The sequence below is a fragment of the Phascolarctos cinereus genome, unplaced genomic scaffold (assembly GCF_003287225.1).
Source record: "Phascolarctos cinereus isolate Bilbo 61053 unplaced genomic scaffold, phaCin_HiC Scaffold_726;HRSCAF=1367, whole genome shotgun sequence".
Taxonomy (NCBI): domain Eukaryota; kingdom Metazoa; phylum Chordata; class Mammalia; order Diprotodontia; family Phascolarctidae; genus Phascolarctos; species Phascolarctos cinereus.
This window is the reverse complement of record NW_027556098.1, coordinates 130,325,877-130,352,321: the sequence shown is the minus strand read 5'-3', so window position 1 is coordinate 130,352,321 and position 26,445 is coordinate 130,325,877. Positions and strand designations below refer to the sequence as shown.

The window sequence follows — 26,445 nt, the reverse complement described above, 5'->3', positions numbered from 1 at the left end:
ATTCTATTTGTGCTTGCAGGAAGAGTCAGGGCTGGATAGTTTTAGCAAGAATATTGTTTTCAATCAGCCTGCTACAGTGCCTGAAATTCCTGAATATTCTTGCTTTGAATTAAGGCATTATTTCTAGAAGATCCTTGATCTGGGCCAGGCTAGTGATTCAAGTTCAGAATTGCAATGCAATGAAATGCTCATGGATTATAAAAGACTCCCTCAAAAAGAAGTTTACTTGACAACAACAACAAAAAAGAGATCCCATAAAGATACAGTACTGATTTATGTGGATATAGTTCCCTTCTCCCTTTGTATCTGTCATGGTGATAATGCCCCTTCAGAAAAGTGTGTTGACTTACAAGACAGTGGGAACTGTAACAAACTTGAAGACACTGGCCCCTTGTCCACTGCTCATTTTATGTCTCAGGCAACCAGGAAGTCACATTCCCACAGACTAATCAAGTCTCCAGGATGATTTCCTCCTGCTATGAGGAGAAACTAGTCCAGCCTAAATGAAACCATTGTTGCTTGTCCCGTAGACCCTGAAAATATGTTACTTGGGAGGGTTAATATATTAGTACCTACCAACATGGATTAGTATCAAACTAGTAAGTTTGACAGAGGACAAAGCTCTGAGGTAATGGGACATAGGGCAGGTAAGTTTTAATGGGATGAAGGGAGAGATAGGGTGGAGAGTTAGGGGTTAAAGGTTCACTGTAGAATGTTTACTTAGTGAAGGAAGACTTGAGTAGAGAAGCATGATGGGGAGTTCCAGGTAGTCAGCAGAGCAACTGACCACTGAGTGAAGGTCAAAAGTGACCCTGAAAATTGGGAAAGAGGGACAACAAGAAGGGGAGATGGTGTTAGTGATGGGAGCCAAAGATAAACTTTACCTACTTCACAATTTGGCCAAGGCTAAGTTTTGCACACAGAGGGTAATGGCCATTTGTGTTTATATACTGTTGTGTATACACAATGAGTCTGTATATACAATAGTTTATTCATTGATGCATTCTTATGACAGCTGTCCTTCCCAACCAATACCAAGTCTTCTGGGTTTGTCTAGAGGCTTCAGAGGCACAGCCCAGGTAAGAGGCTTGGCTATCCAATTTCTATCCTTTTACAGACTAAGGATCCCAGGAATGGGACATGTTGGCCAAAGGAGAAAATAAAAAGGAAACACACATAAGCCAAATCAGTGAATATCTTCTGTCCCTATCCTGTACTAAGATAAAATGAAATGGGTTAAGGTAGAGTTGTTTTGTGCCCTAAGAGCACCACCAAATGTAAGAAAAATAACCAAATACAAAGCAATAACCTCAAAATGATGGTTAAAAATGCTGGTTGAAAAATAAGAGGTTGGCCAGTGGAACAGATCAGGTAGACAGCATATAGGCACAAATGAACCTATTAGCCTAGTGTTCAATGAATCCAAAGTTTAATCCCAGTTACTCTGGTAAGAATTTATTATTTGACAAAAACTGCTGGGAAAACTGGAAAGTAGTTTGGGAGAAATTAGGTTTAGACAGATACCACATACCATATACTAAGATTAGCTCCAAATGATACATGACTTAGTTATAAGAGGTCACATCACAAACAAATTAGAGAAACAAGGAAGAAATTTCTCCAGATGATACATGTCAGTTATAAAAGGTTATACCACAGTCAAATTAGAGGAGCAAGAAAGGAATTTCTCATCAGAACTATAAGTAGGGAAAGAGTCAAATGAATAATTGAAATTGATTGAAAATTGAAAAAAAATTGTACAAACAAAACAAATGCAGACAAAATTAGAAGGAAAGTAGTTATGCCATTTTGGTAGAGCTGAATTGGTCTAAGCCATTCTGGAGAGCAATTTGGAACTGTGTTCCTCCAAATCACTAAACCGTGCATATCCTTTGATCCATTGATACCTCTACCAGGCCTATGCTGTAAAGAGACTTTTTGTTTTTTAAAGAGGAAAATCACCCATACAGACAAAATTTTTAATAGCATTTCTTTTGGTGGCAAAAACTGGAAACTAAAGACATGATTGTCAAATGGGGAATAGTTTGAACAAATTATGGTATTTGAATGTAATGGAATAGGATTATGCTGTAAGAAATGATGAAAGGGAAAGAGAAAACATAGCATGAACTGATTCAGGGTAAAATGAACAGGATCAGGAGCATAATTTATATAATAACAAAAAGAAAAGACAATAACTTTGAAAGACTTAAAAACTCTGATTAATATAATGACCAATCATGATCCAAAGGACTGATGATGAAGAACATTTAACTACTACCTTGATAGGGTGTGGCCCAAGCCCAGGTCTTTGCCCCTTGCCCCAAAGGGAATCTGGCTCCCTTTTGTCTACAGGCCCCAGCCCCTCATCTCCCTTTGAAAGCCTTAGCCTACCTTTTAATCTCATTCAGATACCTTTCAGTTCCTTCATTATCTATTCCCATTGTCTATGCAATCTCTTAGACATTCCAATCTCTGGGAATTCTCACCCAGACCCTTTTCCCAGACCCTTCCCTAGTCACTTTAGTATATAAGATCTACCCGACCCTCATTTGGGAACCTCTCATGCCCGCTTGTCCTTACGGGTGTCACCTGGCCTATATGTTTTACCACTAACAAACTTTTCCTCTGGCTGAAGAAGATTTGAGTTGAGTTCTTTCAGGCAGGGCCCGGTACCACGATCTTGGGGTCCCAGCACCCCAAAACCCCTAGACCTCTTCATATGGTTCCCTGACCGGGGACTAACTGCCAATCTCAAATGCTTCTTCAGCCACAACAGGTAAGCCTCCCCCTCCCCAATTCTGCCTGATGTTCTCAGACTTTTTGGTCCAGTGCCTCTGCTTGAGCACTTGGACTGGATTTTCCAAGCAGCCAGCCAGGCTTGCCATGGAAGTTTTTTTTTCCAGGCCTGACCTCTCAGGTTTCCTTAGGTCAGACAGTTACGAGGCTGTCTCAGACTCTCTGATGTTCTTAGGCTTTTTGGTCCAGTGCCTCTGCTTGAGCACTTGGAACTGGATTTCCAAGCAGCTAGCCAGGCTTGTCTTGGAAGTTTTTCGGGCCTGACCTCTCAGGTTCCCTTAGGTCAGACAGTTACGAGGCTGTCTCAAACTCTGCCTGATGTTCTTAGGCTTTTTGGTCCAGTGCCTCTGCTTGAGCACTTGGAACTGGATTTCCAAGCAGCTAGCCAGGCTTGTCTTGGAAGTTTTTCGGGCCTGACCTCTCAGGTTCCCTTAGGTCAGACAGTTATGAAGCTGTCTCAGACTCTGTCTGACATTCTCAGGCTTTTCGGTCCAGTGCCTCTGCTTGAGCACTTGGACTTGGGTATATACCTTCCTTAGCATAGAGGATGGACTTCCTACCAGGAAGCATAGGTTCAAAATTCTCAGTTCTCTCTGCGCTAGGGAATTGGGAAATTGTTGGATGTATATTTTTTTTCTTTCTTTTGCTTTTTTTTCTTTTCCCTAAGCCCACAATAGGTCAATCCTTTTCATTTCCCAAGAATTCACCTTTGGGCTGTCTTTTACTAAATTGGAAAAATCTTAGCTTCTGTAAAGAACTTAAAAAGAAAAAGCTGGTGCATTTTTGTAACAGTGTTTGGCCTCAGTATCACCTGGAAAATTGTGAGGCATGGCCCCCTTTTGGGACATTATGGGTAAAGACCCTCTCAGAGTTAGAAAAATATTGTTGAAGAGAAAGAAAATGGGTGGAGATTTCTTACTTAATGGCTTTTGTTGAGCTTTCTAGAGATCCCATTCTCAGAAAGGATTGTAAGATGCTCGTAGCTAGAGCCACCCCACTACACAGGTGAGTGGGGACCAAATGGACCTTTTGGACAATCCTCTTATGGCTCCTAGGGTTATGGCATCCCCCTCTTCCCCAGCACCTATCTACACCCCATTCTCCTCCGGCTTCTCCGGCTGTTCCCCATTCTCCCCAGACCCCCCTCTCTTCTCCTCTGGTCCCTCCATTTCTTCCCCAGGCCCCCACTCTAGAGGCTACTTCTACTCAGGCCTTGAGCGAGAGCCTCGCCCCAGCCTCTACTTCCAGAGAGACCCCAGCTCAAGTTCTGGACGAGGTTCTCAACTTGGTGCCTCCTCCCCAGACTTCTACTTCCGACAGGACTCCTCCTCAGGCTCCAGACAAGGGTATCACAGTGGCGTCTTCTCCCCTGATCCCTCCCCCTCCTCCGGTGTCAGGTAATCTTCCCCCTTGCCAGCCAGATTCCTCGGCCTTGCCAGTTCAGCCGGCACTTTCCAGTCCCTGGGACTTCCTACCTCCCTCCCCCATAAGCCCCTGCTCCCGCAGGGCCTTCAGGGCTTTTTCCTTTAAGGGAAGTACCTGCCTCTCCTAATGGGACACTTAGGGTGCATGTTCCATTCTCCATTTCAGACCTCACCCAGATTAAGGAAAGGCTGGGTCGATACTCTGAAGATCCCACTAAATTTACTGAGGGCTTCAGGGATATGTCCCTACAATTTGACCTTTCTTAGGGTGATTTGCATGTCCTTTTCTCCACCTGTTGTACCCCTGAGGAGAGGAAGAGAATCTGGGAACAAGCCCAAAATTTGGGGACACTTTTACTAGCAATGACCCCACAAGATACACCCCAGGAACAGCTGCTGTTCCTGCTAGTGATCCAGGGTGGGATTATCAGAAGAGTGAGGATAGGGGAAAGAAAGACCACATGATAATTTGCCTGTTAGAAGGGTTGAAGACAGCCTTTCAAAAACAGGTAAATTTTCAGAAAATTAAAGAGATTACTCAGGGGGAAAAGGAAAACCCTGCCCTTTTCCAAGATAGGCTGGTAGAAGCCATTAAAAAGTATACAAATCTAGATCCTGATTCTGCTGAAGGGGCAACAGTCCTCAGCATGTATTTCATTAACCAATCGGCCCCAGATATTAGGAGGAAACTACAGAAATTGTCAATGGGACCCCAAATACCTCAGGCCCAGCTATTGGAGACTGCCTTTGGAGTCTTAACAACAGAGACCTACTTGCAGCAGAGGAGAAAGAACGCAGGCAGAGGGCCAGAGACAAAGAACATGCCCATTTTCTGGTCGCTGCCATGGCCAGGAGAAGACCCGGGGTTTTTTCTGGTGATTTGGGCACTGGGGAAACCTGCTTTTGATGCCACCAGAAGGGCCACTGGTCCAAGGAGTGCCCCTCCAGGGTGCCCCCAGAGGAAGCCACCAGGACCTTGCCCAAGATGTGACTAGGAGGGACATTGGAGGAAGGATTATCCCCGAGGGTGGAGAAGTGGTGGAGCCGCCCCCCAGTACCCGATCTTCCAGCCCTCACAAGGTCTGGAATGACGGAGGGCTTGGGGCTCAGTAATGCTCCCACTTTCCCCATCTCTCTCTCCGAGCCTTGGGTCGAAATCGAGGCTTAAGGTAAGGTTACCCAGTTTATCTTGGACACGGGGGGTACTCACTCCGTTTTAATTAATTACTCTGGCCCTACTCGCCTCTCAAACCATCGAGTCATAGGCATTGAAGGTAGAATTACCGGATGTCGAGAGACACACCCCCTGCCCTACCTATTTGAGGATCTGTTGTTTGAACACTCCTTCCTCACTATCTCCTCTTGTCCTGCCCCCTTGTTGGGCAGGGACCTGATGGTGAAATTGGGAAGCCAATTTTCTCTAGTTAAGCCTCCAATGTCTGTTTTTCCTATGTTCACAAGACCCCCCCATGTTCCCCTGGAAGTATGGGAGACAGTTGAGCCAACTGTGTGGGATCAGGGAATTCCGGGGAGAGCTAGTTATGCTATCCCTGCTGTCGTTCGCCTTCGAGAGATATAACTTCTGTTATGCCAAGAATGTGGGGACTCTGTGAGGCTCTATTTGGGACTTCACAGTGGGGAGGGGAGGGAAATTTCCCACTTCCTATTCTCCCAGCACCTATAAGTGGCTGCTTGTATATGGCAACCAGGGTATGTGCTCATCTAGTTGAGCCTGAGTCAAGATTTCAAGGTCCTGGCTGCCTCTACTGCTTTTTATTTCTTCCTCTGGGCATAGATGATCAATGATTGTGAGTCAATATTTCCAGCCTCACTCTAAGAGTTTAAGAGGTGAGACCTCCTGGATCTCTCAGATGGCATTGGCATATGTGTGCTCCCTGTACCTTCTACAACAATTTTGAGAGGAGAAGATGACCACTGACAGAAGGATGAGCCCAAGCTGTGGCCTGGTTTGTCACAAGATATGAACCAAGAAGTATTTGTTCTGACAGTGTGGAGCTGAGGTAGAGAAATTCCTATTCTACAGTCCTACTAAATGTTCAATTTTTTAATGTTTCAAGTATCAGCTTCCTGGGAGAATTTAATAGGAGTTATAGGTTACTCTATCGTGTTTTAAATCTTTCTCAATGGGTACTTTTTCAATTCAATTCAATTCAATAAATATTTATTAAGCACCTCCTATGTGCCAAGTACTGTATGTTGAACACTTGGAATATAAAAAGAAACAATAGTCCCTTCCCTCAAGAAGCTTAGAATCTAAATACCAATCTTTTGTGTTTTGAGCTTTTCTCTTGTATGGGGGAAATAAATGTCTTCTACTTGATCTACATTGTACATTGAATAACTTTCTACTTTTGGGGGAACTTTAAGTCGTTTTCCCTGGGGCTCTTGGTTGGTTTATGACACTGAAGAAAGCCTAGGATTTTGAATCTATCTTTTCTTTAACTTTTATGTCCTGAGAGGAATGCACAAGATTGCAATATGTAAAAGAATTATTTCTTTGTCACTGACATAATTTTGCTCATAAGAGTCCTTGTCAGAATACTAACGATTGTTCAAGTTATCTCTGAAGCCTGAACCTATGCTTGAACATAATAATAAAACCTAGGTTTTTACCTCTATAATTTCTACATTGTGGTAAGTATATTTTTGGCAGCAGTTATCTATTACATGAACTCAGAGAGGAAATATTTCTCCCATATCAGATTCCTACGTAGCATCTAGGAATTTTAGCTCACATCTTTATAGTGCTTTAAGGTTTACCAAGCGATTTACATCAATTATCTCATTTGATCCTCACAACAACTCTGGGGGTAAATACAAGCTTGATATGAATCAGCAGTGTGATGTGGCAGTCCAACTTCCAGGATTAAGGAGGTAATAATTCCACTGTACTCTGCCCTTGTCAGATCTCACCTGGAGTATTGTTTCCAGTTGTGGGTGCCACAGTTTGAGAAGAACATTGATAAACTGTAGAGTGTCTGGATTCAGGTGTGGGGAACCTGTGGCCTAGAGGCCACATGTAGCCTTCTAGGTCCTTGTGTGTAGCCTTTTGACTGAGTCCAAGTTTTACAGGACAAATCCTTTTGGAGTCAGTTTTACAGAACAAATCCTTTTATTAAAGGGATTTGTTCTGTGAAATTTGGATTCAGTCAAAGGGCTGCACTTGAGGATCTAGAGGGCTGCATGTGGCCTTGAGGCTGCAGGTTCCCCACCCCTAGCAGAGGAAGGAACCTAGATAGTGAATGACTTTGAGACTATGCCATATGTAGATTAATTGAAGAAATGTTTGTTGTTTGGTCAATTAGTCATGTCCTACTACTGGCGACCCCATCTGGGGTTTTCTTATCAAAGACACTGCAGTGGTTTGCCATTTCCTTCTCTAGCTCATTTTATGGATGAGGAAACTGAGGCAAACAAAGTTAAATGACTTTCCTAGGGTCACATGGCTAGTAAGTGTCTGATGTGGATTTGAACTCAGGTCTTCCTGACTCCAGGCCCAGTGCTCTATCTGCTATACCTGGCAAATTGTCGTGTACCTACTACCTTGGGGAGGAACTGAGATGCAACGGTCCATCCCTTGTTGCTGACCTAGACCTATCCTAATTATCTCATTACAAAAGTTATCAATAAAAGCTGGCTCCATCTTGAAGCCCTTGTTGATCTTCAATGATCAGCCCATCAATGTGTTGCTACCTTGATGTACTTTTCATAGATTCCTTTTAATTCTCTTTGACCTGAGTTTTGTCTTGTTAATCAAGGTGAAAGCCCAAACAAAGAATTTTCCTGCAGATCTGGGGCTCTTGACCTGTTAAGGAGTAAGGAAAACCTTTTAGGAGAGAGGTAGAGGAGTTCATTTGTGAGTGCTGTCTTCCTTCTCACCTAAGATGCTTTTCTAGAAATAGTGGCAGTCATGGGAAATAAACACACAGCTGCATCAATCCCACTCAGATCTGAAAGCTCTCACTCTGAAAGCTTGGTCAGAACAGCTGAAGAACTGTGAACAGTGGTTATCATATCCATTTATTCATAGAAAATGGAATTTAATTAAGCATAGTTCACATCATTTCCACTTATTTAACAAGTCTTCACAGAGTTAGGAGTCCTGCTGCTGAGAGGGAAAAAAAAAGATCTTATATTTACTCTTTGAAATTGGAGACAGGGAATATGAGAAGCAAAATTGTAAGTAAATACAGTAAGTAGTGTTACTTTTTTTTTTGCAGTTGAAAAGCTTCAAATTTTTGATAGCTAAAAACTGAATACCATGTCCATCAGGCATATTGAGCAAGAATTGCCCAAACAGCTGTGGAAAAGCTGCAAGTAAAAAATAGTGAAGAATGGAAGAAGTTCTTCCCAACATGAATTTTCTCAAATAGTTTAATATGTAAAAATATAGTTGGACATTAAGATGTAACAGCTTATTTAATAGAGTTGAAAAGAATAATAATTTTCTTTAAGTCTCTGAACAAATGATAATGTGTTTTGAGATGAAGAATAAATTTAAAGACCTGCTAAGCTGAGCACAAGATCTGAATGTGAATGAAGTCCTGCACATGCAGGGGGAAAAGCCAGAGACACATTATCAAGACACTTGAAATGATATAAGATAATAAAGGAGGATGAGCTACCCTATGGAGAAATGATGCTATAGAACAAAGAGCATAGGAAGGATAACGTCCTGGTTTTGGTGGGGGTGGGAAGTAGTCTGCTTAAGAGAGAGAAACAGGAAAAAAGGCCATTGGTTAAGGAATAGCAATTTAGGAGTTTTCACAGGGAAGAGAATGGAACATGATACTTTAAAATAGACAATATCTGAAAGAAAACAAGGCTATTTTCCAGGGTGTTATAACTCTGTTAGCTATTGAGGTCAGCTGCACGAGACTCGGCACAAATTCTGGGTAAGAGAATTATGCAGAGCCTGCTCTAACAACATACTATGGTTCATATCTAGTAAATGACCTGTTTGGGCTGGTGTTTTTGTTTTTGGTATCCTCAGTGCATATTACTGTACCTGGAACATAGTAAGCACTTATCAAATTCTTATTGAAGTGATTTAGAATTTTGTGTGAATGAAGACATAATTGTAGGCTCATCCCTATGAAGGCAAGTTAACTTTTTCCTGGGTCACAGAATAAGCCTTTAACCCCACCCTACAAACTTTACCTGAACACATCTGGTTAACTTGCAAAATCTGTGCCCTCAGTGGAAAGGGAGGACCAGGTGACAGAGTATAGACTGCTTTGTGCAACCTACCTACCTATTTGATAATTGACTCACTGAAGAGATCCCATGGATGGTGGGTCAAGAAAACTGTTTCTATAAGTGAAAGATGGTGTACTCAAAAAGCTTCTATGTTTCCATGTGTAGCACCTGCTTCTGTCCCTAGGAGTCCTTTGAAAGTTGCCCCATATTCAAAGTATATTTTAGATGTTAATATGTTCAAAATTATGGCTCCTAAGCCCATACCTATCTGTTTCTCTATTAGATAACTAGAGTACACAATTTAAAGCAAAGGACAGTTAATGAAACAGCACAGCAAAAGTAAGTGACAAAGATAGCTTCCTATACACATAGGAGTGTTCTCTCTCACAGGTTACCACAGCACCATTAGGAGAGAGGATGCATGCAGGGAGCATGAATGGCTAAGAAACATGCATAGAAAAGTCATGTGAGCAGTACATACATGCATCCTTAAGCATTAAGGCTATCTTTTGCATTACTTTTTCTCTTGCTAATAGGATCAAAGGGCTAAACTTTATCTAAGTTATGATAAGAAAATTCCTTTTATCTTCCTATCATACCATTGACTACTGGATTGGATTCCTGCAAAATCATCCTTGGAGCTCCATTTACCAAGACTGAAAAGGAGAGAGGGAGCTCAGTAATGAGGAAATCCTTTTCAACCTCTTTCAAGCCCCAGACCGTGAGCTTTGATCAAGTTAAGTCAACAAGCATTTAAATGCTTACTATTGTGTCAGGATCCAAGCTCTTGGAATACAAATATGAACAAAAAGAGATAGTCCATATAAATCACCTTGGAACAACACTGGATTGGTTGAGCAGGTGACTTTTGCCCTACTTCTTGCCAGCCACTAAGTCTTGGTATATAGGGTGTTGTAATGGTAAATCTTGTCTTCATCTTACCCTTTTCTTTGGGGCTAAAGATTGGAGACCCAATCTTTTCTTTTTTCTACTTTCTGCCTCTTGGTGTAAGAGTGGTCCAGGAAGAGCCAGATAGTCCAGAGATTTCTTTTCTTTTTTTAATTGAATTCAATTTTTTGGGTTCCCTCCCTACCCTGCACTAGAGAAGGCTACCATTTGAAGCAGGTTTATAAATATATGTAAAACCATACTATGCATACTTCTTTTCAATTCTTTCTCTGGGGGTAGAATGTTTTTTTCCTTTATTGGTTATTTATGGTTGATTTGAATATTTATAGTACTCTGAATAACGTGGTTGTTCACAATTATTCTTTGAACAATATTTTCTGTTACTATATACAATGTTCTCTTGGTTCTGCTCACTTCATTTTTCATTATTTCATGCAAGTCTTTCCATTTTTTAAAAAAATCAACCAGCTCATCATTTCTTTTTCTTTCTTTTGGTGAGGTAATTGGGGTTAAGTGACTTGCCTAGGGTCACACAGCTAGTGTCAAGTGTCTGAGGTCAGATTTGAACTCAGGTCCTCCTAACTCCAAGGCCAGTGCTCTACCCACTGAGCCATCTAGCTGCCCCCAGCTCATCATTTCTTACAGCATAGTAGTGTTCCATCACAATTATATACCACAACTTGTTCAGCTATTCCTCAGTTGATGAGCATCCCTACAATTTCCTGTTCTTTGCCAATACAAAGAGAGCCACTATAAATATTTTAGAACATATAGGTTCTTTTCCTTTTTCCTGATCACCTTGGGAAATAGACCTAATAGTGGTATTGCTGGGTTAAAGGATATATACAGTTTTGTAATTCTTTGGAGCAGTCTTTCAGATTGCTCTCCAAAATGACTCCAAAATGTATCCAAAATGATGAGTTCCACCAACAGTGTATTAGTGTCCCAATTTTTCTACATCCCTTCCACCATTTGTCATTTCCCCTTTCTATCATTTTAGCCAGTCTGAGAGATGTGAGATGCCTCAAAGCTGTTTTAATTTGCATTTTCTTAATGAACAATGATTCAGAACATTTTTTCATGTGTCTATATATAGTTTTTATTTCTTCATTGAAAAACTGCCTGTTCATATCCTTTTACCATTTATCAATTGGGGAATGACTCATATTCTCATACATTTGACAAAGTTCTCTATGTATGTGAGATATGAGACCTTTATCTGAGAAACTGTAAATTCTACCCCCTCTCATTTTCTGCTTGCAAGGTTTTGTTAGTGATATATAGAAATGCTGATGATTTATGTAGGTTTATTTTATATCTTGCTACTTTGCTAAAATTATTGTTTCAACTAACTTTTTTTTGTTTGAATCTCTAGGATTTTCCAAGTATATCATCATATCATCTGCAAAAATGGATAGTTTTATTACCTCCTTTCCCATTCTGATTCCTTCAATTTCTTTTTTCTTCTCTTATTGTTATTGCTAGCATTTATAACACAATATTGAATAATATTGGGATAACGGGCATCCTTGTTCCACTCCTGATCTTGTTGGGAAGGCTTCTAGCTCATCCCCATTACAAATAATGCTTGCTGATGGTTTTAGGTAGATGCTTCTTATCATTTCAAGGAAAAATCCATTTATACCTTTGCTTTTGAATGTTTTTTAATAGGAATGAGTGTTGTATTTTATCAAAAGCCTTTTCTGTATCTATTGAAATATTCACATGATTTTTGTTACTTTTGTTGTTGATATAATCAATTATGTTAATAGTTTTCCTTATGTTAAACCATCCCTACATTCCTGGTATAAATTCTGCTTGGCCACCATGTATAATCTTTGTGATTATATTGTTGTAGTCTCCTGGCTAGTATTTTTTTTTTCAGAATTTTTGCATCCATATTCATTAATGAAATTGGTCTATAATTTTCTTTCTCTGTTTTTATTCTTCCTAGTTTAGTTATCAGTACCATATTTGTCTCATAAAAGGAGTTTGGTGTAGGACTCCTCCTTTGCCTATTATTCAAAGCAATTTATTTAATATTGGAATTAGTTAATCTTTAAATGTGTGTTAGAATTCACTTGTAAATCCGTCTGGTCCTGATGCTTTTTTCTTAAGAAGCTCATTTATGGCCTGTTCAATTTCTTTTTCTAAAAATAGGTTAATTTTGATATTCTATTTCCTTTCCATTCCAACTTTCTATAAACCTTTCAGCTTAGGTTATGTATCACCTTCTCCATGAAGCCTTCCCTAATTTCTTCAAGTGACATTGATCTCTTGTTATCTGTATTGGGTATCTGGGGTGGTCAGGGAGGACTAGCACCTCTTGTGTAAGGGCTTCCTGAGCCCTTTTCAGGGCTGATCATCCATCTTTGGTGTCCACCTGTCACCCAGCTCTCACCTGTAGCTCCAAGAAGCTGGAGGATGCTCAGTTGCCACATCCCGGTAAAACTAGATTTGGCAGACTGGCTAAACCAGGTTGAGGGTAACTGATAGGCCTCAAACCTGTTTTACTCCAAGCAGGTGAAGACATCCCCCAGTGGAATGTGATGATGAGAACAATTTGTTCTGATGACTATGAAGGAGGAGGAAGCAGGCTCTGTGGAGTGCTTAGGGCTTGGTTAGACATAGAAGATTCTAAGGTCATCCACTACATCCCGGGTCATTACCACTTTAATGACTCAGGAAGACAGATTGAGGCTGATGACTTTGTGCAATTCTGCCTTACTTAAATCTAATTCACTTGCAATTCAAGATATCATGCATGGTCATTGGTCCTCTTCAAAAATGAAGGACAAACAACAGCATTATCTATGTTATTGTCAAAATCTAGCACTTGTACACTCTACCTTGCATTGTTCTCTATTTCATTTGTTAGTCTTAACTTCCTAACAAGATTTGCATCAACTCATGAACAGGGACTATGCCTTCTACTTCTTTTGGTTCTTCTGCAGCACTAAGCTGGGCACATAGTATGTTTCAGTAAAATGCCATCGAATTATTACAAAAAAGCCAGGTATGACTGTCTGGAATCCAGCTGTGTAACAAGTACCTTTTCATTCTTGGCATTCTTGGCATTTTCAGAAAGAGATTTTGTCATCTTTTTTTTTAAATATAAATTTCCTGATGTTATAAGGTTCCTGAATCCTATGTCTTATAGCTCTTATATTATATAATATTATGAACTTATTATGGTATTATTCCAGCTTGAAAAGTTGGAAGTAACTCAAATTCTTGAAACCAAATCAAATATAAAATGTACTCAGTTCACTATTTAAAAAGAATTTTGTTGCAAATCATTTTCTAAAGCACTACTTCTTAATCTTTTTTGTGTTATGGATCCCTTTGGCATTCTGGTGAACCATAATTCTACTGTGATTTGTGGTCTATATTCACAACTGAAGGAAATACTAAATTTTAGTTAAAGGTTAGTGAAAATAAAGATGTAATTTTTTTTTCTATCCAAGTGCATGGTCCCCCTGAAATCTATCCATGGATCCTAACCATGAACACCAGGTTAAGAAATCTTGTTCTAAAGGGAATGATAAAACCTTTGCTAATTAAAAAAGAATTGCTGGATGTGGTGTTTGTTTGTAGTTCCCATTGCTGGATTGAGCTCATGTGTAGGGCTAAAAGCTTATCAGGTGTCCTCATTAAGTGTGGCACCAATATTGTGAGCCACATCGTGGGAGGGGCACAGCAAGTCAAAGCTTCTATGTGAATCAGTGTTATCAAGTCCTTAAGTGGCTGCTGCACTTCCAACTTGGGCAAGATGGGGAGACCTAGTGAAAGAAAAAGAAAGAAAGACAACTATTTTCTAAACTTGGGTTTTTTTTTTGGCAATTGGTGTTAAGTGACTTGCCCAAGGTCACACAGCTAGTAAGTGTCAAGTGGTTGGTCTGAGGCTGGATTTGAACTCAGGCCCTCCTGACTTCAGGCCAGTGCTCTATCCACTGCGCTACCTAGCTGCGCCCTAAACTTGGGCTTTTTAAAATGTCCTAAATCACTGTTGATTAGAGAAATGCAAATCAAAACAACTCTGAGTACCACATCACACCTATCAGACTGGCTAACATGACAAAACAGGAAAATGAAAAATGCTGGAGAAGATGTGGGAAAATTGGAACACTAATGCATTGTTGGTGGAGTTGTGAACTGATCTAACCATTCGGACAGCAATGTGGAACTATGTCCAAGGGATTACAAAAATGTGCATACCCTTTGACCCAGCAATACCATTTCTAGGTCTATATCCCAAAGAGATCATACAAATGGGAAAAAGACCCATATGTACAAAAATATTTATAGCATCTCTTTTTTGTGGTAGCAAATAATTGGAAATTGAAGGGATGCCTATCAATTGGGGAATGGCTGAACAAGTTGTGGTATAAGAATGTAATGGAATACTATTGTGCTATAAGAAATGATGAGCAGGCAGACTTCAGAAAAACCTGGAAAGATTTGAATGAACTGATGCTGAGTGAAGAACCAGAAGAACATTGTACACAGTAACTGTCACAATGTTTGATGACTAACTTTGATAGACTCATCTCTTCCTAGTAATGCAAGGATCTAAGACAACTTCAAAGGACTCATGATGGAAAATGCTGTCCACATCCGGAAAAAGAACTATGGAGTCTAAATGCGGATCAAAACATATTATTTGCTCTCTCTCTCTTTTTTTTGTTTCTTCTTTTTTGTGGTTTCTCCCATTGGTTCTAATTCTTCTTTACAACATGACTAATGTGAAAATACATTCAATATGAATGTATTTGTAGAGCCTATATCAACTTGCATGCTGTCTTGGGGTGGGGGGAGGGGAAAGATGGGGAGAAAATTTGGAACTCAAAATCTATGGAAGTGAATGTTGAAAACTAAAAATAAATTAAAAAAATAAACTTGGCTTTTCATAGGTTTGATTTGCTTAAAGAAACCTTTATGATTGTGGGTCTCCTAGCTCTTCCCTGCCTCCATCTCCACTCCCAGGGTTGAGATTTTGCCTCAATCTATTCTTTGCTACCCTTTAAAGTAAAAGATGGTATGGGGCCTGGAAGAGGAGCAGTTCAGCATTATTACAAAACCCTTATAGGCTGTAAAAACCAAAGTGGAGTCATGGTAGATGCTCAATATTTGTTCCCTGATGTGTTGTTGAATGGAATTGATCCATGTGAAGTATCAGGGGTGATTTTGTGACCGGATGTGTCTGGAAGTTTTAATGGCTGGTACATAAAATTTTTAATGGTGAAGATAATTATAAAACATAGTCATGGTAGTGACTATTGCAACTATGATTTAAAGTTCCAATTAAGAGGAAGGAAAAGAATGCTATTAATGGGATAAACAAAATAAAATATTGTCCTACGCATCAAGGAGATATGAAATGAGCCTGTACCCACTTTTCCATCCAAATCCTTAGGTATCCTTTAGCCCTGTTTTCCATGGTTACTTCCTATCTGAGAACTCAGGTGTGGGTGTTATTGTTGTTAGTAATGATAATGATGATAGGATAGGGACTGGACCTGTGATCTTACTGGTATCTTCCTAGATGAGGAAACTCATTCTACTAATGCAGGTAGGGTTCTCCTTGGCAACTTAGTCTTAGCTCCTGAGAGTACTGTGACTTGTCCAGCCAGTATGTGTCAAAGGTAGACTTGAACCCAGGTCTTTTTGACTTCATGGTCAGCTTCTATACAATGCTGCCACTTGGGAATGATAATGATAAATAGATAATTATAACAATTTAAATACTTGTCTTTATCATTTACAAGTGACCTCTCATATATAATCTTAAAACCCTGTTAGGAAGGGCAGATATTAGTCTTACTTTACAGATACAGAAACTGAGGCTTAGAGAAATAAGTGATTTGACCAAAGTCACACAGCTGGTATGTGGTTGAGGCAATGCTCAAACCAAGGTTTTCTGACTCCAAGTCTAGGGCTCTGGGGAAATCTGTGAAGTCAGGGAAGTTTGTCTTTTGGTGCTCCCAACAACCTCATTCATCTGCTCTGTGTAAGCCACCCAGTCCAACTTACCCTGGTCCTGACACTCTTTCATTCCCTTTTACCAAAAACTTATTGTGTTCCCTTTCCCTGGGGCTACTTTTAGAGGGGAGGGGAAAAAAAGAATAGTTCTCCTGTATTCTCTCCCCTCCAATTTAACCTAGTGCTGAGCACATAGTAAGAAGACAGTAAATTCTTTTTTCAAATTTCCTCAAGCTGAAATTCTGGCTCTTTTGAGTTCAAAATCTGGACTTTCCTGATGATAAACAACTGCATGCTAGAGTTACTGGCTTGTTTGGTAATGTAAAAGCTACTGTTGTTGTTATTGTGTGTTGAGAAGCAGACTGAAGTCATGTAAGTAACTCAGTTCCAATGATCTGTTAGCCATCCCTTTCTGGATGCACCTCTAGCACCTAAAATGCAAAATATAAAAAATTGAATTCACCATCTTTTCCACAAGAGCTTTTCTTACTCCCAATTTCCTATTCCTGGGGTTTTCCTCACCATATTCCCAGTAACTTCAGCTTAAAACCTCAGAAATAATCTTTGACTCCTCTCTTTCTCCATGTTCTTGTCAGTTTTGCCTAGGATGCATCTCTCGAATACTGCCCCTCTCTATACTCATGCTGTTACCAGTCTAGGCCATGCCCTTCTCATCTAGACCATTATAATAATCTTATAAGGGTTTCCATGCCTTTAAGCCGCTCTCCTCTCCAGTTCATTCTTTTATAGCTCCAAAATAATTCTTAATGTTTATGTCACCCACCTGTTCAAAAACCTCTAGCTGACTGCTATTTCACCTAGGATAAAATACAAATCCTTCAGCCTAGCATTTCAAATCCTCTACAATCTGGCTCTTGCAGTATGTCCTGTTACCCTCCTTCATACCCTCTTTGTTCTGGTTGAACTGAACTGCTATATGTTGCCCAACTTGGTTTTGTTTTCTCCTTCCTCAGTGCATTTCCTCCAGGCATCTTTCGGGCCTAAATTATGAGGTGGTGATAAGGGGATCCCCAGATCATTTTGAAGAATCCTCAACTTAATTTGCTGAGATTACAGCAAGTGAGTGGGACTTTCCCTGAAGAATACTTTTACGGAGGTAGATTTAAACCTTGGGCTTTGGCTGAGAGAACACATGCAATCTTCTTATTAGTCTGAAGCAACTGAGGTACCTTTAAATCCATGGCAACAGGGGAAAGACGCTTGATAGCACTCCTTTCTTTCCTCTGTCCATGAAAGTGAACTCTGAAATAATTTAGACCCTTTTCCTTTCTCAAGCTTTGTCTCCCTTGGATTTCTAGATTGGGGTTCAGGAAAAGAAAGGAGGGGGAAGGGAATATGCATTTACTTAGCATGTGCCAGCTGACTCTGCTAAGCACTTTACAAATGTTTTCTAATTTGTTCTTCACAACAAAGAGAATCAAATGAGCTTAAGGTTGAGGAAACGGAGGTTGTGATTTGCCCACACTCACAGAGCTAATTAGTATCTGAGGTTGGATTTGAACACAGGTGTTCTCGACTTCAGGTCCAGGGTCCTTCCGTTGCACCACCCAGACGCCTCAAAGGAATGTGGAGCCTGGAGGATTTTTCCTCCTTTTCTCCAGGATCAGAAAATGGAGATTTGTAGGAGACACAGGGCAAACAGCTTGTCCTTGCCCAGGTAAGACTGAGAGGGGTGTTCCTAGATCTTTTTTGTTTCCTTTTCTGAGCATAGATCAGAGAGTAGAGATTCTTATATGGCTTTATATGTGCCCAAGGATTGTTTTCTCAACTTCCATTCACATTCATGAGTTGGGTTCCCCAGAATGAGGCTACTTCTCCACCTCAGGGTTTTAGAGGTACTCTTGAGAGGTCAGATTGATTCACTTATACTGTTGGCTTTAGCCCCTGTATTGGTATGTTTTCCCCACTATCAATCATCAGTTATAATTGGTAGCTGCCTCGTATCGCTGATACTCTCCAGTGATATGAGCATCAATATCCTCTAGCCAATTAACATCAATTAGCAAAGGGATATTTGCCAAGAAGATATAGCAAGAATCAAAGTATTAACCATTCTCCCCAAGGATAGGGGTAAACTCTATTCTATAATACCTTAGTACCTGAAGAGAGGATGTTCAAATATAAAGCAATTTCTACAAGGCATTTGCCCCACTAAATTCACTTCTGAATGTGGCAGAGCTGATGGTTAAGGTTGCTGTAGAAAATGGTGTCTCAGTTGCCGGTCAAATTTATTGCTGTTCCTGGGTGCTTGCAGGTTACTCTTTGGGACTGTTTTGGCCGCAAACACTAGTTTGAACTCAACTGGGGTACTTTTGAGTATATTTGTCCACAGTCCTGAATTCTGGATAACTCTTTAGAGACTAAGTTCTAATTTACATGAAGGAATGTATATGTCAGCTGTATCTGTATATCCCTACAAGCAAATGTACATAAATAACCAGTAAAACAAAGTAACCCAATACAGACTTTAGTAGGACTAACTGGAACTCAGATATCATACCATTATTTATTTCTCTCTGAGTTCTAAGCCAAACTTGTAGCTATGTATTAGGCTTCTCTAAGCTTCTACTTCAATTCAGAGATGTATTATCTGTGAATGTCTGTGGTCTCTCCATACTCAGACTCCAGAGCACAAGCCAATAGGCAAGAGTGGCTCTTGCTCAAACATCAGAAGGTATGATGGAAAGCCGGTGACCCCATTCCAGGTGGAATTGTGTGTGTGCCAGGGATGCCTGATGTAGACTCCAGCTAGATTTCAGTTCTGGTCCCAGTGTCCCTAACATCTGGCCCTGACAGTTGTGTGAGGTTGAAATGTTCAGGCTGTAGGGTATAGTTCTAGACTTCTTGATGCCAGTCAAAGCTAACATCTCATTGAACAGTATACTCTCAAAGTCTCTGCCTTTGTCAAAATTGATCCCAGCAGGAAGTTCATGTGCTGAAAAGTACTTTTCTGATAATACTTTAGCAATCATATGAGTTTTCTGGTTCCTGATGGGTATATCTTTATGTATGTTGTGAAAAGGTAATCATCAAAATAGGATTTATGCACCAGTTGTTTTTTGTTGTTGCTGAGTTGTTTCAGTCCTGTCCAAGTCTTCATGACCCCATTTGGGGTTTTCTTGGCAAAGATGCTGGAGTGCTCTGCCATTTCCTTCTCTAGCTCATTTTACAGATGAGGAAGATGAGGCAAACAGGGTTAAGGAACTTGCCCAGGGTCACACAGCTAGTAAGTGTCTGAGGTCAGATTTGAATTCAGTCAGGTCCTTCTGACTTCAGGGCTAATCTATCCACTGCCACCTAGCTGCTCCCAGCACCAGTTTGTAGTGCTTTTTTTGGCATACAATTAGGTCAGTTATGTAGCAAAGTAGATTAGAGCATTGGGGCTGGAGTCAGGAGGACCTGAGTTCAAATTTGCCCTCAGACACTTACTAGTTTTGTGACCCTGGGCAAGTCACTTAACCCGCTTTCCTCATCTATAAAATGAGCTGGAGAAGGAGATGGTAGAGCACTCCAATATCTTTGCCAAAGAAACTCCAAATGACATCACTAAGAGTCGGACAGAACTCAACAACAACAACAACAACAACAACAACAACAACAACAACAACCAGGACTTACTGCTTCCTGACATCATGTATGGGATCAGTGACGGTTTGGTAGGCTATTCATTAGAACACCTCTAACTTCTGCCATTGTTTAAACAGTAATGCACCTTCTGAGGACCAGAACTAGAACTTTCTAGCATAATTTCTATGCTTTTTTATTTGTATCACTTCTCATAGCCCATCATTACCCACCTGCTATTGTTACCAGCCATCTATCTTCATCTTCAGGCATCTTCTAGGTGGTACAGTGGATTCTAAGCACTTAGCCTGGAGCCAGGAAGACCTTATTTCAAATCCAGACTCAAATACTTACTAGCTGTATGACCCTGGGCAAGTCATTTAACTTCTACATGCCTCAGTTTCCTCAAATCTAAAATGGGGATCATAATAGCACCTACATCCCAAGATTGTTATGAGGATCAAGTGCCTGGCTAAGGTACCTGGGTGTTTAATAAATGCTTCTTCCCTTCCTCTTTCAGACAACAGAGGCAGAGAAGGTTGTTTCAATGACACAAAGTTCACAACCACTGACAGCATAATAGTCTGATGGATGTCCCAAGCTCTTAGCTGTGCTCTCGTTTATGTGTATCCCAGATACCTGGATATTGTGAGAAATGATTTATTAGGACTCCCACTATATTCCAATGAGTATTAATCAGTTTGATATTTTACATAAATCATATAGGGATAATTAGATGAGATAGGTTCTTATTATAGGCCTCAAACTTTAATGTAATCTTCACTACTTGTTTACAAAGTTCTGGGGCTCAATTGCACAATCATAAGAATGCTGATAAAGATATCTCCATCCCGTTTTGCTTAAATTCCCTGTCCAAACCCAGCATAGGTGGGATGCCTTGATTCTTTGGAGAGGCCCCCAACTTATTTTTGTGCCTCCAGACCACTCTCTCTTGTCCAACATGAGCAGGTGGCCATCTTATGACCATTTAGTCAGTGGAGATGCTCTGTGCTTCACTTAATGTGAGACCCTCTTGCTGATATACCGTTTTTTGGCCAATACATTGTTTTTGGCCCTCAAGAGCCTGGCCTATTGACCAATGAGATTCTATATTTTACCATGTGTTTTTTTTGCATATTTGGGTATCAGACCCTATAAAAACTAAGGTCTTGGGGACCAGGGGGATCTCATATCATGAGGAAGATCTGAGGCCCCCATCATTAGAGGGGTCCATGGACCCTTTAATAAAGTGCCATTGGCTCAGAGCTCTGCCTCAGTTTCTTTTATTATAGGCTGGACAATTTAAAACCCCACAATGTCACATATGACCTTCGCTCTTTCCTTAGGTATAACCATAGCTTCAGTGCCATGGGTACAGGGCATTTACATTAATCTTTCTGGTCTGGCAATGTATGTTGAATTCATGGTTGGCTAGTGCCACTACCCATCTCTGGCAAGCATCATTTAATTTGGCACTGGTCAAAATAGGTCAGTGAATTGTTCTAAGTTAACACTTGGCATTTTCTTCCATATGCATAGCCTTTGAATAGTCTCAGTAAAAGCCTGAGAAAAAGCTTCCTGAAAAAGCTAAGAACTCCAGCTAGTGTAGGAAATGAGTCTCAGTGCCACTCAGTACTCTGGTGGTGAAATGCAACTGGTTTCTGGTGACTATAATTCTTCTTGGTACAGGACTTCCCCCAAGTTGCCCAGTCTGACATCTTTTTTAGATCTGCATAAGTCAATACTGGTAGGTGTGTGAGGCAGTTGACTAGATCTTTAGAAGCTCTTTCACATCTCTCCATCCATCAATCTCCAAAGGACTTTATAGGGTTTAAGGCAAACTGACTTTTCTTGCCCTCATGCTTTTGGTTCTCTTCCATCACACAAGCATAAATGAGGTCACCTAACTCACTGGTTTAGGTGATTAATCAATAGAAGCATAATAACTAAAAACATTATTATTTATTTTTAACTTCATTTAAAAAAAAAGAGAATTTTGAGTTCCACATTCTTTCTCTTCCTACCACACCCATTGAGAAGGCAAACAATATGATGTCAATTATACATGTAAAATAATTCAAAATATATTTCCATATTAGCCATGTTGCAAAAAAAGCAAGAAAAAAATAAAGAAAGTGAATAAAATTATACTTCAATTTGCACTTAGAGCTCATCAATTCTGCCTTTGGAGGTGGATAGCATTTTTTCATCATGAATCCTTGGAAGTGTCTTGCATCATTGAAGTGATAAGAGTAGCCAAGTCTTTCACGGATTGTCAATACTGCTATTACTGTGTAGAATGAGCTCCTGGTTCTGCTTACTTCACTGCCTAAGTTCATATAGGTCTTCCCATGTTTTTCTGAAACCATCCACCTCATCATTTTTTATAGTACAACAGTATTCAATCATATACCACAACTTGTTTAGCCACTTCCCAGTTGATTGGTACCCCCTTAATTTCCAATTCTTTGCTGCCACAAAAAGAGAGAAGCATAATTCTTAACAGATTTGTGATAACTTTCAGATTGTAGGAAAATCCCCATATCTTGAAGGATTTGACCATGTCAGAAGTATTTTTACTTTCTTAGAGCTAGTAATTACACCTTATTGAAAGTCCAAGACCATTTTCCTCTAGTCAATGCAACATTTCTACCAGTCTCTCTTCGTGTTCTTCTTCCAGGATTCTTCTAAATAAAATGAGATAACTTGTATATGTCAACACTTCCAGGTAATTTGTGTCTCCAGTTATTTTCTTCATTAGATTTGGAAAGTGGCATGTGCCCCTGAGATGTTTGGGGCTTACGTTCAAACTGATAAAAATATAGATGAAAATTGTCTTCTTGTCTTCCTTTGCCATAGATTTCTGATAATAGCTACTGCATAAACGTTGTCTTATAGACAATATAGAACATCAAACTCTTGACATCATGTTGGTTCTTTTGTTCAAAGTTTAAAGATGTTCATATTTGTATCTTTTCATCCAATACTACCACTATAAGTGATGCATATAGGCTACTGGACTCTGTGATGACACCATTGATTATCATGTCTTTGAGGTGGTTTCTGAGGTCATCTGTTACAGATAAAGGAATCTTCCTAAGTTGTTCCTGGAAAGGTTGGAAATCAGTGAAGTAGATACTATGGATTTCTGCTCAGGCATATTCCACATCCCACTCATACAATGAGAACATACTAGTCTTTTTGCTTAGCTTTGACCCTAATAAATCCTTCTATTCTTCTGTAACTAGAGAATCATCATTTGGGATCCACATTTTTGATGTTGAAGAGCCAGTATTCTTGTGATATTCATTGTTACTATTTGTTTTTATGCTCCTATAGGTCCCTGTAGAGGTTGCATGAATGGTCAAAATATGTAGATTTTGGGAGTGAGTTTATCCAACCTGAACATGACCATTTTCTTGGTAATTGTAACGGAGAGTAGATCTGCAATTCTGGCCATACAGATCAGAGCAGAGTTGGAAGGTCAGATAGCCTGTGATTATATAATAAAAATGTCTGCAAAGCATAGAGAGTCAATTCAATAATGATGATACTCCAAAAGAAGGGTTTGCTGCATGTAACCATTCTACTATTTAGTACAATGGAGAAAAGCCAACTGAGATAATAATTAAAGTGGACGCTAGGGTATGGAGACCGATATGCATAGGAGCAGTGGCACCCATGGAATAAGATATAGTCAGACCTGTGCTGTTATTTGCATATGCTGCCTTCATAGCCCTCATTTGCTAGTGCTATTACCTCTTCAGGTAGCAGCATTTTGTTGACAGTTCCACGTTTTGCCATATTCTCTGTGGTCTTTAGGCCTCAAGTCTGCATTTGAGGTGTGTGTTACTTGCCTTGTTTCCACGGCCCATATAAGACAGGATGCTCCAGTTAGTTGAGGTTGAGTCTTCCTGGTGGCAGGTGCTCTTTACAGCTGAATACTTGTTGGGTATCTTGTATACTATGCTCATCAATTGGAATTTTGGTGGCAATCATTGTTTCTCAAGAAAAGCAAGGGCTGCACACATGTCTGGGCTGTATGCCATGCTTCTCACTTGCTGCAGTCTGACTATATCTTTAGCCTTAGGTGCCACTGCTCCTATGTGTATCAGTCTCTGTATTTTAGTGTCCACTTTAATTATTATCTCACCTGTTACATTCTGCCAAATACAGAATGGCTAAATGTAGCAAGTACTTCTTTTGGAGTCTCACAAGCATTGCATTAACTCTCTAAGCTTTGCAGACATTTTATCATATAATGACAGGCTTCCTGGCCTCCCAACACTGGCCAGTCTGTATACTTCTCTCCTAAGACTTTCCAGCAACATATCCATCTTATTTAGTTGAAGCTTGCCAATTTTACAGTGAATAGGTCACAGGAATAGTACAAACTTCCTGTGGTTTCTCCAAGGGAGCATAGTTCAATGCCTGTAAATTCAAATTGGGCTTACAGTACTCTACAGCAAAAACATTTTTAAAAACTTAATATTTTATTTTCCCCCAATTACATGGAAAAACAATTTTAACATTCTTTTTTCTTCTTCAAATTTTGAGTTCTAAATTCTTTTCTTCCCTTCCTTCCTCCTTTAATGAGAAGGCAAGAAATTTGGCACAGTAACCTATGTTACTACACGTAGTTATGCAAAACACATTTCCGTGTAAATCATGAATAGCAGTAATTTTTAAACCTTTTCTTGTGTCAAAGATCCCTTTGGCAATTTGGTGAAGGCTATGGACCTCTTTTCAGAATAATGTTTTTTTTTTTTTTGGCTAGGTAATGGGGTTAAGTGACTTGCCCAGGGTCACACAGCTAGTAAGTGTTATATGTATGAGGCTGGATTTGAACTCAGGTCCTCCTGAATTCAGGGCCAGTGCTCCATCCACTGCGCCACCTAGCTGCCCCCTAGAATAATGTGTTTTTAAATGCATAAAAGAGAATACACAGGATTGGGCCTGGTCAGTTCTGATTCCCTTGAGCGGGAGGAATAATGGCTGAGCTTTGGACAGGGCTTGGGGGACAGTGACAGCTATCAGAAAGTGGCACAGGCCAGGAAGAGAGGGCGTGAGGAGGAGTGGGAGGACGAGGACGAGGATGAGGAGGACGTCCAGCTCTCCCTGGAGGCTCTGAGGGTTCTGGACAGATTAAAAGACAGACTGCCCCTTCCTTGAGGGTCTGTCTATTACTGGACCGAGGATAATAAAACAGTTCCTGTGTACCCTCAATTTACCATTTGCTTATTCTGGAATGGTTATTTGCAAGACTGTATCCTTCCATTGGGGATTCATTTGCAACTGTGCTGGGCTCTGGAGCTAAAGAGAAAATAACAGAGATGACCAGAATTGGCCATGAACTGATGTGTGGGCCAGATGATCAGGATCCCATTAAGGGCTCTACTGGTGTAAAGGAACAGCTTTATTTCTTTAACTGGTTATTGGATCTGTTCACAAGTCTGGGTCCTGAATGTGCCACTAGTTTCTGCAGTGTGGAGAAGAACTTTTGCAAATTAGTGAAGGACAATGAGATGGTGCTGAAGAATGTCTACATTTCCCACGTCCACAAGGAGATCCTAGATCCCAAGTTGAGTCCCTTTCCTCTGGACATAGAACCCTCTCATGGGATAAAGGAAAACCTGCGTAGAATGCTGCTGGAGGCAAAGAAGGCGAAGGTGGAAGAGCTTTCTGAAAAACTGATTAAGCTCATTGAAGGGCTGCAGGCACATAAAGAAGAGGTCCTCAGTTCTCAGGACAGTGTCAACAGACTGTTTTTGCTGAATCCCACAGGGTGCCCGGTTCAGTGTTCTCCCCACCATGGGAAAATCTGCAGCCAATGTAGTGGCACCTTGGGCTTGACTCTCTTAGATTTCCATCAACTGGTGATTGCTTTTATACACATTTTTGAGGATGAACTTCATGAGCACTTTGACCACCCTGACCCCAACATCAACTCATGTGGTCCATTCTTTCAGTCTGTACATGAGACTCTGACCCTCTGCAACCAGGAGCTGAAAGCTATCAAAGAAGTCACAGATGCCTCTGTGAATGTGGAGGATATAGCAGAGCTGCCACATGGGGGAAAGCCTACTTGGGTGAAGGCAACTACATGGTGACCTTGGTTGAAAAATTGAAAGAGTTAAAATGGAAATATGAGCTCTTCGAAGACAGTCCTTGGACACCTGTTGAACATAGGGGCAAAAGCTGAGTGTCCATTCCCTGGTTCCCCAGATCCTTAGGACTTGGCTGCCACTGGTATTTGGGAAACAAGGGGGAAGACTTTGGTCATGAGACAAAGTTCTGTTTGCTTTTTTAAAAGTAATTTTTGTTTTTTGTTAATATGAACTTGAGAAGTACCAACAATGGTCAAACAGAAAAAAGGATTGTACATGAAACCACAAACCCAATTATGTACACCTTACTTTTTAAGAAGCATATAATAAAATTACCTTAAAGGAAGAAAAGAAAATACACAGGATAAAAGCAGACAAATTATATCAAAATCAAGTTATCAAATTATTTTTTAAAAAGT

General features: G+C 40.3%; 1 protein-coding gene across 1 annotated transcript; it reads left to right on the top strand.

Annotated features, from left to right (window-relative positions):
• The first annotated feature begins 2,758 nt into the window (after positions 1–2,758).
• Positions 2,759–26,121, top strand: LOC110208048 (HAUS augmin-like complex subunit 7). Its single transcript, XM_020985849.2, is given in 7 exon segments — positions 2,759–2,779; positions 3,980–4,196; positions 5,140–5,303; positions 24,930–25,072; positions 25,074–25,136; positions 25,138–25,988; positions 25,991–26,121. Coding segments are annotated over 7 exon segments (1,590 nt in total).
• Positions 26,122–26,445: the final 324 nt, after the last annotated feature.